General features: G+C 43.0%; 1 protein-coding gene across 3 annotated transcripts in view; it reads left to right on the top strand.

Moving 5' to 3' along the window:
* TET3 (tet methylcytosine dioxygenase 3) overlaps positions 1-12833 on the top strand; it is a 289713-nt gene that overhangs the window by 171083 nt on the left and 105797 nt on the right. For 2 of the 3 annotated variants that reach the window (XM_085633448.1, XM_085633449.1), the window contains 2 exons: positions 7989-8139; positions 8224-8313. In XM_085633448.1, coding sequence (XP_085489574.1) covers positions 7989-8139; positions 8224-8313 — 241 coding nt within the window. Of the gene's footprint in view, positions 1-7988; positions 8314-12833 lie in introns of all 3 variants that reach the window. The other variant, XM_085633447.1, reaches the window with a different exon arrangement.

The following is a 12833-nucleotide window of genomic DNA, read 5'->3' as shown; positions in this document are numbered from 1 at the left end:
TATGTAATTACCTTGAATTGCTGACCTTCTTAAATGTTTCTCTTTTTCTGCTTATTTGTCTTGCGCTCCATTTTCAGATTTGTGGCATAGACCGTTATTGGAGAAAATTGTGACGCATGAACTAGTAATATCCAAAACCGAACAATTTGTATATTTCGTTTTATATTTTTTACATGAACATGCAGTACGATTTGCTGCATGTTATAAGGAGGTGTGGGCTTCGCAGTGGCCAATTCATGATCTTCAACCTGTATCCTGGATTACTTTCTATGGGGGGCTGCTGTTCGTATGCTTCACATACACACTATTCATCCCTGGTCCTTCAATGCACACTGCTCCAATGCAATCTGGTGACAATCTTTGTCCTGTCAGCCCCGTGCTTTCCTCTTCTCTCCACGTCACTGTGAGTGAAGACCTTTGAAGGTGTCTGGATTGTCTAGGTTGTGCTGTGAAGGTAAGAATGCCTCAGAACTGGTTTCCTGATTTGCAGCAATAATGCACCTAGATTATCCCACTTTTCACTCCCCACATTTCGGAGTGTAGAGTTGCCGGTATGGAGCAATCAAGCCACTCTGTGGTAAATGAATTAGGATTTGTGAGATTTTCTCCTTGTTACAAATGTGCATTGTATTTCTAAATACCTGTGTATGTCCATTTTTAGGTCTCATCTAGATGGCGCATGTGCGTTTTTAGGTCTCGGCCTGGCGAAAAGCAGCGCATGCGCTGCTCTGCCATGCAGAGGACCTTTTGAAATCGATTAGATTCCAGCGTGCACGTGGGGAGACAAACAAGACAAAAGATGTGCATGCGGGGATTGGATGCTTTACTGGCGGCGTGATACACTGGGGGACTTTTTTTTCTCGCCGCCAGTAAAGGCAGTCCCCGCGTTCACATCTTCTGTCTCTCCCATGACGGGCCGCGCTTGTTATTTACAGCGACATTCTTGCATGCTGACTGAGGTCTAAACTGCACGCATGCGCCCCTGCCCCCTCATTATGCGCGTAGGCAGCTAAATTTCCTGAGGTACAGGAGGCCACGTGAACGACCGGGGGATCCGCTCAAATTACCTGAGGTGGAGCACCCCCAGACACTGATGCTTTCCACGTGGCTTTCTGATTAAATCTATGTAACTATGGCACTTCAGGCCCCGTTACCCAATATATTTACAAAAATAAAACCTTAACACGCCAAAGTCACCTTTCACATATAGGTTAATTATCATGCGACGAATTCCATCCACATAACAGGCAGTCTATTCAGCAAACATGGATGCGAGAACACAAATAATTGAGAATAACAAAGAAAATGTTCCCACAGGCTGCACAACATTTAGAAATTGCAAGCCACAGAGGAGATAAGGCCGTTGTGCTAACAAGCGCTTGCAAAATTAATCTTAAATGCAAATTGCACACCGACTGGTTTCATGAGGCTATTTGTGACGCATTACAAATGCAGCGATGATGGTCTCCATGGGAAAGCGACCGCCACCCTGTCAGGAGGATGAAAGGTGGTACAGGGACATACTGCTAGGGTTGAGTGGTCTCTCTGGATAGCATGAGGCTGGCGGGCTGCCCCGACCCCCCTGCAGGTATGGCCAGGGGAAGCAGCGCCGGGGCGGGTGGCTTCTTTGACTGGCGGGAGAAAAGGAGCTGGGGTTAAGGGCAGGTGAAGGCAGAGGACTTAATCGAGGAGTATGAAGACATGGATGGGACAGGTATGAGAAGGGGCAGAGGGAACGAATCCGATACGGAGAGAGTGTCAGTCTGTAAAGCAACAAGTTCTCATGTAAAGCGCTCTGATACCTCCGGGTCGAGTTCATGCTACATAAACTGCAAAAAAAATGAAAGTGCAAGGATACATATATAAGGGCAACAGACTTTGCATGGATTCATGTTCAATAGGTGAATGCCTCTCATTAGTGCAACAGGTTCTGTGGCACCAGGACCCACTGCACCCTATTTATGTATGCCTTTTATTACTCAATCAAGAGGTAGTGGGCCCAGTTGTTTTGTTTACATTAGAGCACTCAGCACAGGGTACTTTTACTGCACCACTGGTGTTGACGAGCAGACCGTCACCGAGGCACTGTCCCAGTGTTTGGACGAAAATAAGGGCCATTGCTGACGAACCCTATCCAGGTGGTCCCGCTATGAATTAATTATTCTCACCAAACTGCCTTGCTACAACCTGTATCGAGCCAGGAAGACAAAGTGCAGGCGTGGCAGGGTTTCCTACTTGTTTATATACCGCACTGCCTAGATTACCTCAACAATGTACTGTTCTGTGCAGGTGGTAGCCACAAAAATACAATGCTGCATTATAGTAAGAGTAGATCTACCTACCAATCGATACAGTGCTATGAGACCCTGTTTAGACTGAAGTAATTTATTTTTCTCCTCATTAGTTCTTGCCGGCACCAATGAATTCGAAGAAAAACCAATTTATATAAAGAGCAATTTTGCTAAAAAATATTTTTCATGCTGGTTCTCACTTCTCATGTAAAACCTGCATCTCCTCTATAGGGGCTCTCATCTTCAGAGTAAGAGACTTCTCTCTGACGCTCGTTTCTGGGGCATGTTTTGCGCCCTGGGATACAGGAGAAGGCAAAGAGCAAGGTTTATTTCCAAATCGATGTTAATAGACTTCTGTGCAATACAGGGTACATGAATGACGTCAGCGTTTTTTTTGTTTTTTTTTACGTACTGGCTATAATTGGCCTAGTGTAAATCAATCAAAAATTATTCCCGGGAACACCATTCAAAAATGAAATACATTTATATGGGCAGCGCACAGTTATACCATCCATTTGTTACTGTTTTGCGTGTCCGGCAGTGTTGCATTTGAATAAGATGGAGATTTCAAGTTTTCGAGGTCCATGCCTGGACACTTTCTCCAGTCTGTGTTTTTGGTAAGCTTTGTGGGACTTGCAGTACTGATTTTGCAGTAATAGCAGAAATCGTTCCAGGATGCCAAGTTAAAATCTGACCTGGATGAGCTACTTGCTCATGAACCCAAGATACGAGAGCGCTAATCATAATTTGATAAAATCCTCTATTCTTTTTAAACTTGCTGATTCTGCCCCTGTTTGCTTTAATAAGGATTTAGAAGTAGCCTGACTAGCTTAAATACATTTGAAATGGTTTTGTAATGTGTTTGCCGCATTACATTTATATGTCAAAGTGAAACGAGCATTAAAAATGCAACAGGTCTCGCCTTTCATTAAGTTAAAGCCATTTGCTTTGCTATACAATACCGTTGGCAAAGAAATGGCTTTAACTTAATCAAAGGCGAGACCTATTGCATTTTCAATGCTTGTTTCCAAATCCTTTTGCTTTTCATGAGTGGGCTTAGAGACAGCCGATTGCTTGCCATTAGTTGGCGTCATTCTCAGTGTAATTTGCGTCTTTCTAATTGGTCAGATGCTGTAGGCTCTTTTTCATGTGTTTGTCCCTTCCTTGGAACATGGATGCATTAGTTGTGTCCTTCCACTGTTCATGTTTTTCAGTGATACTTTTTCGTGTTTGAGCACTCTACCAGAGTGAGCCTTTGTCAGCTACCTCTTGTGTACCTGCAACCTCACTCCATGTTCATCCCTTGTCGGTGGTGGCATGCCCACAGCCCTCTCACCCATTGTCTGTGTTGGCTTCCCTAGGGTTGCCTGTGTTGGCTTGCCCCAGCCCTCCCTAGGGTTGTCTGTGTTGGCTTGCCCCAGCCCTCCCTAGGGTTGTCTGTGTTGGCTTGTACATAGAAAAGATAAAGGTATGTAAATGAATACATAGAAATCTGGCCAGCTGTATTAGCTTTCGGTTTGCAAACAGTGCACATCCAATGGCACTAAAATGGAGCGTGCCATTTGGAGAGTTCTTAAGAGCAAAAAGGAACGGTTCTGAAACACATGAATTTGAGATTCATGGTCAAGAGATGTTTCGGAGATTCAAGTGACGCAGAAATTGTGGATTCTTGAGACATCTAAGAAATCGGGGGGGGGGGGAAACACAATGAAGTACATAATGGATTTTAATCCGTCAGATGGAGACATCAAAAAGCTGTTATACAACTACTGGAGTATCATAAAGAAAGATGGAGGTCTAAAAGATTGGGTCTCTGACCACCCCAAGGTCACATATAGGAAAGTAGCTTCACTTGGAGACATTCTAGTTCAAAGCTATTTTTCTGATCCAAAAATTGATTCCTGGAACTGACATAAGAAATTAGGCTTTTTCAAATGCCAGAAATCTAAGGCCTGCCAATTTGGCTGGAACACCACATGGTTTGAGTCTTCGGATGAGAAAATCAGACAGATTAAAGAATGGATACACTGTAACCATATTTGTAATTTATGTACTGGAATGTAGGGTGGCAAAAAGTATGTTGGCGGCACAGTCTACAAGCAAAAGCTCTGCATACTTCAGCATGTGAGAGCTATCTCTAACAGGGACTACACCTACGTGATGGTAAAGCATATATGGAAGGAGCATAGAGGAGACAAATGTACACTTTACTATGGAATCCAACATGTATGTGCCAAACCCAGAGGAAGTGATCAGGAGTCTTCACTGAGGAGGTCTGAGTCCAGAGGGATAATCGCATCTGGGTCTGACATTCCTTGGGGACTGAACAAGAATGCTGAGCTGTATGTACATTTGTAATGCTATCAAGTGTGTTTTTATTTATGAGGACCCTGAATGTGTTTTTCTGTGGACAAGTAATGCATAAGAGATGAGTGCCGCATAAACATCTTATGGGCTCCATTGCTTTTAACCCATCCTCTGTTGTGATGGGAGGTATATGAGCCTGTCATTACAACTTGAACTTTACACCTGTTTTATTACCTCCCTTGTACTTGCCTCATTATACATCCCCCTTCTTCTTATACATGCCTCTTTTATACACCTCCAATAACTTTTTTAGATACCACCTCTCCTGCTTTCTCTCTCCTCTTTAATTGGCTTGAATTCTTATAATAGATGGTGACATCTAGGATTCAAGAGATGTTATTGTTGGGGAAAAGGAATGGCGAAGAGGTTTCTGTAATCTTTTTAAGGATTGGACAGATGAGGGAGGTTTTGTAAATCAGCACTTTACTCACGTACTTTAAAAGTCAGATGCATTTTAACAGCTTTCGATGCACTGCACATTAGAATTATCATTTGATTAGAAAATGGAATAAAAGGATCATTGATTCAGCACTTTTCTCCAATACACTTTAAAAAAATCTAGATGCACTTTAACAGTGTGTTGCACTGTACCTTAGAATTCTCTCTTAATTAGAGAATACAGAGAGAGAATCCTTGATTAGCACTTTACTGAATCACACTTTAAAGAACCTCAGGCACTGCATTTTAGAACTTTAGGGATTTAGAACAATTGTGTGGGGACCCTATTGTTTCTATGGTCCATAGATGTCTCTCCAGCAAAACTAATGCACACTACTGTATGCCACTCCACTGTAATCCACTCTGTGCCACCCCTCCACACTACGCCACCCCTCCACACTACGCCACCCCTCCACACTACGCCACCCCTCTTTTCCACGCCGCTCTTTTCCACTCCACCCTTTTCCACGCTGCTCTTTTCCACTCTGTACGCCACTCTGCTCTTTTCCACTCTGTACGCCACTCTGCTCTTTTCTACTCTACGCGACTCCACTCGACACAACTCAATGATTTGAAACACTTTGTTATTCAAAAATTAAAAACGTTGAAATTCAATGAAAAATCAAAGGTTAAAAGTTCTAGTACGGAACACTTTATTTTTTCTCTACCAAACTTAAACTACACAAACATTGGAAATTTTAGAGTTCTAGTTGTAACTTAAATTTATATTTATGCACCACCTTCAAATTACTATAACTCGTACACCTCCAAACACAGTGTGGTCAACTCGCTAGCCACACTACATTAACTATAACGTTCGCCTTTACGATGCAGTGCTTATACACTTTAATATTACATCACTTGTACTATGTGAAATCATACCTTTCATAACAACACTTATGACATCTCAAATTAGATCATTTCTGAGAACACCGTTCATGGTAGAGTGTTGAGTTATAGTTATTGTAGTGTGGCTAGTGAGTTGACAATACTGTGTTTGGAGGTGTGCGTATTAAAGTAATTTGACTGTATTGCACAAATTATAAATTTAAGGTGGAACGTTCTAAGTGTTGTGTAGTTTAAGTTTGGTTTCTCTAGAAAGAATAAGGTGTTCTTAACTAAGTTGTAACCATTGTTTTTTTCGTAAAATATAAATATATATAGAGAGATATATATATATATAGACAGAAATATATTTACTTTACAGTATTGTAGAGTAAAGTCATTCGTTGTAAGGCCCTGTGTTGTAATGTCCATAGGGTAATGCCTGTTGTGAAGTCTAATATCCCTGGAAGCCACCTGTGAAGTGTTGTATACACCTATAAAGGCAGCTTAGAGTATATTATGTTTATTTTTCTGGCAGCACATCTGGTGTGGTTTAAATGTCCCTCCCATAAAAATGTGTGAAGTCTTGGTGGCCATCTCCAGTACAAAGTCTCTAATTCTGGGGGATCCCTGAAGTTGGCTGTCCTGTTCTAATAGTCACATCTGAAGAACTAGGTGACTGTGTTGCAATACTGATATGCGAGTTTGTGAGTGGGCTAATGGAGACTATTTGTGGTTCTGCATGTAGATGGATGAGTAAGACCAGTGATTTGCCTAACTAGTCAGCAGATGAGTGATTGAGTAGATCGATGGACTGCGCTTGAGTTGGAAGATAGGTGCTTGCATGCAAGGACAAGATTATGAGTAAATGTTTCCACAAGCAGTGGGGCATGAGGGGGTGGGGTGGGTTTGGGTTTGGGTAGGAGTTTATGAATTGTGTTAGGTGGGTAGATAGATGGCTGGGATGGGTGACCGGTTTGACGGATAGGTACACCAGACGGCCTCTACCTAGTGTTGTGCTTGCAGCAAGAGATGGTTGTGCTTTAGAATAAAATAGAGTTTGTAGGGATAGCAAATCCCAATAGTATGCCGAGCCCCTGATTCACATCAGAATGAATATGTAAACACCGTCCGGTCACTTAAGGATTAACAGATGCCTTCATGCATCTGGAAACTACTTTCTACTCCTGGGCCGTCCTTTTACTTATCATTAGCAGCTGATAGTCCATCTAATTCAGGTGACCAAAACCACAACTTCTCAAGAGAAGTTTCTGATTTGTAAATGGAAGCCCAAAACTGGAAAAACTGTATATTGGTGATGATGATGATGAGGAGGAGTTATTTGGTAACCCTAGGTTGATCATGATGGATGGATTTATTTATTCCAGCCCAGTTCTGAACTTTGACTTCATGAAGATAAGGCTGCAGAATCTGCCATTCTTGTAAGAGCAGAAGCTATCTTTAGTCTGATTGCGACCGATGTTGTAAGGGTAAGCACCATAGAAAAGGGCCCAAGTGTAGCTTCTTCTACACCATCCAGAAGACACATGGAAGCGCAGCCTTAAGGCGGCCACAAGCTGTACCATGCTTTTGTCTCCAATGACTGGGTTAGAACATGTCTGGTGGTGCAGTGACAGCCAGCTCCTACACTTTTCTTGTCTTATCTTTGGACGACACTGGGACACCTGATGCTGCTGCAAGTCCCACTTAGTTGGTGGGGAAGATGGTGACCAGAAGAATGAAACACCATGGTCATTTGAAAATGTTGTTAGTCAGTAAGACAGTGAGAATTGCTTTTGCTCCATGTTCTTGGAGCAGTTGACCTCTGTTCCAACATGGCTGCCATGCTTCCTGCTGTGAAGCAGGGTTTTCCACTAGAGAGCATTGAGCTCTATGGAGCACTCTTAGCCCATGGTCCACAGACGCCATTCATGTTGTCGATTGTGCACTATGGTGCGTTTTCCAATGCGTAAGTGACAGAAAAAGCCTAACCCTGGTTCCCAGTGATCTTGGTAACTTGATATCTTTTAGATCACCTTCACTTTTAACACGTTGTGTCTTTTGCAGCCGCACCTGCGCTTGCCAAGGCATGGACCCCAATACCTGTGGTGCCTCGTTTTCATTCGGTTGTTCCTGGAGCATGTACTTCAACGGCTGCAAGTATGCCCGAAGCAAATTCCCAAGGAAATTCAGGCTTGCTGGCGAAAATCATCAAGAGGTTAGTGACTTGATATTCGTTATTACATATTTGCCTTTGTTTTGGTTTTTGCTTGCAATAAATTACTTTTGCATTTTCCAACAGGAAGAAGTTCTTAGAACCAAATTTCAGGACTTGGCCACTGAAGTTGCTCCCCTTTACAAGAGGCTGGCGCCGCAGGCCTATCAAAACCAGGTAGGAGAGCGTCTCCGTTTTATCTTGCTAAATGTATAGCGTTTTCTCTTCATGGCGCTGTTAAGAGCAGGAAAACGCAGACACATTGATTTTTACTCAACATGTTTGAGTCATCTGAACCGATTTGTGTCACATTGTCGTATTTTTCTTTGCTGCACTTTAGGTATTTATGCCTGAAATGAATCAGATATCATCTAAACCCATTTCAAGCAATATGAACCAGAAGCTGACGACACAGGCGTATACCATGATTAGAAGACAAGATTTTACACGGTGGCTCTTTTCTAAAGACAAAGAGCAAATACATAACTAGTTGTTGTCTCCTCCATTTGAGTCACCTAGAGCTGCTTGCAACTGTCTGTAAAAATAGTAACCAACCTCACTCCCTCCGAAGGGTGAAATGCTGTCAGCCCCACCCCCCACCTTATCCATACTCGAGGCTCCTCTATAGTTGTAACTGAGCTTCTTACGGTGTCTCCCAAACTAATGGGAGTCGACATAGCTCAGAGTAAGAGAGGAAGAAAGGCTACTTGTGTTTTGAGATTTTCGGTCATTGAGTTGAAGTTGAATTCGACAGCCTTGTATGATCGCTCATGGAAATACCATTTCACATGTTGTTAGTGGTCTTCTTTTCAAACTTTTAGCAACTATTACCATCTAGCGGCAGAGCTAAGAACTGCGCTCTAGCTTTTTTTAATTTTTACAGTGAGGCGAGGAGCGCGACCTGACCATCCTATTACCATCTGCCTGCACTCCTCAAGTCCTGTTATCCGATAATGTTTTACAATTAAAAGCTGTGCTGTTGTCATTTTTTTCATACATATCTTCTACTGCCACTTTGTATTGGGGCTTTCGGAGTATGCTAGGGTTTCTATTTTTATGGCCTGGTCTAGATTACAACCCGCTTTTTAAAAAGACATCACGTTTGTTCAATTATTAAAATACATTGACTGCCTTACAACTAGCACCCCTTAGCTGAGATTATCGGGTCAGTGACATCCGGTTAGCTACTGCCAGCTACCCTGGGTTGCGGCCGTAGGCATTTTTCCTGATTGAATGCTGGACATCTTTCGGAGCAAAAGACTGCACGCAAGTGTGGACCTAAGGCATAATATTGGGTGAGAGGGACTTGGTACATGACATGTATACGCGGCCAAAAAAAGACTGCACATTTGTTAACATAATCTGTGTACTCGGTACCACACGGAATACTGGCAAAGAAGATAGAAGCATCAGCTTTTAACCCATAGACCCTACGCTCCACTTAATGCTTTAAGCTAGGCCTTTACTGTTTCCTTTGTTGGGATGGATTCAACACGAGTGGTAGATTTCCCTTTCATTGCACAATCGGTCTTGGCTCTTTAAAATACACCATTAAAACCCCCCTCATGAAGAAAATCGTCCCATGTGCAAAGACTACACCTGTTTCCGATCAAGGCAACTCCAAGAATATGTGGAACTTAACCTTCTTCTGCACAACTTGTAGGATTCAGCGCCATGAGGGCCATTGCATCAGCCTTAGCCAACATCACGGGGAGGGGGGCTCCTTCCCTCCTTGGACAAGAAGGCAAGAGTCCTAGTCCTTGTCACATTCACTGCATAGGGTACGGCGAATCTTGCATACTCCTGGCAAGGCTAGGACAAAGTGCTGGCATGTCTGTTTCCCCTCTCTTCTCACCACTCAGTCAATAGATCAAAATTCTCTCCATTGAATAGTGTGTATAACTTATGATTCACAGCTTTTCCCAAGAATCATCTCGTCTAAATTTCTACTCTCCTTGACAGCTCAATAGTACCGGATGAATTTCTGAATGTGTACTGATGACACACTCAAATATGACGTTGTGCTCAGCCCAGGTGGTCTGTACTGGGTGAAGAAGAGCTTCCTCTCGATTGTAGTCCCAGAAGCCACTGAGTAGGACTCCTTACCTTCCACTCACCCCAGGCTTTAGAACACAACCTCTCTTGAAATAAAAAAAAATGTCTTTATAGTAAACAAAATAGAGAAAGGTCATTGGAAGTTCATTTGCTTTTCAAGTCCATGCAGCCGTAAAGGACCGTAACCTCCATCTCGTCCTACTCTAAAAAATGGTGCCATTATCCCAAACTTGAACATTGTATTGCGGACAAGAGCCTTGATCCTGGCATGGCTTAATTTCTGTTATATCGTTTATGCCGGCTTCCCCAGTAAACTTGTTGTCTCACTCCAAATCTAGGTGGCCAGAACTTGCCTGAACCTCCCTAGGCCTGACCACATCAGAACCTCCCTAAAAGCTCTCCACTGGCTCCCAGTAGATGCTAGGGTTAAATGGAACAGTCTTTGCACATCTGTAAAGTCCACTGGGTAAAGGTCTTGAACATCTGCAGAAACTGTCACCCCATTATTTACCATGTAGAAATATCCATTCAAGTATCCGCAGACCCTCTCAACTAACAATCCCTCATGTGGCTGAAAGATGGAGGCAGGTCCTTGAGAGTTCAATTCCCTTAAAATGTGGAACACCTCCAGTCCTGATCTGGAATCGTATAAAGAAATGTAAAATCCATTCGAGCAGTACCACCCTAGGGAAACGTTACGCTACCACTCTGTCCTACTTTGAGACTGGGGATTAAAGAATGGCCTCTTCAAGACAGTTTTCCCTCTTAAGACACAGAGCAACATTGCATTTTGGCTTCAAGAAATGGGAAAGTAAGGACAGACTAGTCCCACTATTCTGCACACTTTGAACACATACTAGTTGAGCAGAGACTGGTGCAGGCTCTTCAGGAAGTAGATCAGGGGTCCTAAACTGTGTTGGACCATTACAACTCGTGATTGAATGGCTATGGAAAGTGGGCAAAAAAGCAAGAGGCCTCTGACACCAAGACAGCTTCATTATGCAGGAGTACCTCATACTCAATAACACTGGAGAGCTTGATCCTATGGTGATGCAGGACACTTTAAAATAACTCATAATGGGCGCACTCCTCCAGCAGGCTAGCCACCTCTGCAGCATGAGGGAAGCTACACTCATTCATCTTAGGGGAGAGCAAGCCAACCCCCATCCCTTCCCCCCCGGCAATCCCCCCCCCCCCACCCCTGACCTCCCTCCTCCCCCCCCCCCCTCCCCCCTTGGCATGGCTTTATAGAGGTCTTTAACCGTCTAAACTGGGCGCAGAGACTGACTCCATCTATGGCCGAAGCAGCTGTCGCCCTGATTGCAAACCTGAACTTAAACCCCTCCACGTGCTCCTCTTATTGCTTAATCTCTATTAAATACAGACACAAAGGTCTTTGCCAAGGCAAATCAACTGGAGCCAGTTTTACTGCCTTTAAAACATGCCAATCAGGCTGGATTTATTCTGTTTAGCTCTAACAGCCTTGAAACCAAGGAGAGGGGGCTCTCAAAGCCAAAAGGCTGGAACACCCAGGAATATAAGTATACAAAAATGTGTTCCTTTTGGCTATTAATCAAAGATTACTGTTATTTCAATCATCTCACAGGCTCATGTATACACTTCCATAACCCACTCCCCACTGAATTTGTCTGAAGCACTAGTCGTGAAACAAAAGATAGTATCAAATATATAGATATTTTTAATTGTCAATACGAGTTCATAGAGAAGGTCTTTTATATAATAAACATCGCAGCATGCACAGTTTAAAAATGATAAAATCGCAAAAAGTTTTTGCAGTTATAAAAGTTACATATTACAGAAAGGAGAACACGAATAGACAAACAATGTGTCATACAAATGTCAATTTGGATTTAAGGAAGACAGTGTCAGGCATAAGTCACTGATCCCTGACTTTCCCTGATTCTACCCAATTTAACAAACAAAAACACAAGCGTCGACGCGTTTCGATGGCACAAACTTCACATAGAGCCACCTTCTTCAGGACATAAGATATTTCTCCTTGTGTATTTATATTCAAATCTGGTATCGAATTTACCAATACAACAGTATTCTGGCAAGAATGTCTCCTCACTTGGGGAGTACCTCTAGAGTCCTTCGCAGATGGCTGAAGGCTTGTGACAGCTGCTTACTGTTTGTCACTATACACCTTGGCACGATAGCCTTCAATCCATGTGCATGTTAATGTCCGGATTTAATCACGGTCGCTTTTGTTTGTCTGGAAACGCGAATATTCCCTGTGGGTATAAATCCATATATCACGTGTCCTTGTTATATCTCGGGGCGAATTTGTATTTTATCGTCTCCCGGGTCGTCGCTTGTCGGGGTTGTATATTCGTCCCTCCGAGAGCGTCTGTTTCCCAAACTTAGCTTTACATTACGGGTCATTTGTATGCAGCAACAGGGTCATCAGTGCACACGTTCACAAAATACTATTGTGTGGAGGAACAAAGAAGCACAAGTGGGACAAAGGTCTTACAACATTTATTTACTAATCAATGCTCATCTTCAACCCAACCACCTCAGAAGTAACAAACTGCTACAAAGTAAATGCACAACATGGGAATCCAGAAAAGATTCATGCTGCAAAACGTATATTTTCTTACCCGTCAGTGTAGCTTTGC

The sequence above is a fragment of the Triturus cristatus genome, chromosome 11 (genome assembly GCF_964204655.1).
Source record: "Triturus cristatus chromosome 11, aTriCri1.1, whole genome shotgun sequence".
NCBI lineage: Eukaryota > Metazoa > Chordata > Amphibia > Caudata > Salamandridae > Triturus > Triturus cristatus.
The sequence above is the reverse complement of the archived record's forward strand: the minus strand, read 5'-3'. Positions and strand labels throughout refer to the sequence as shown.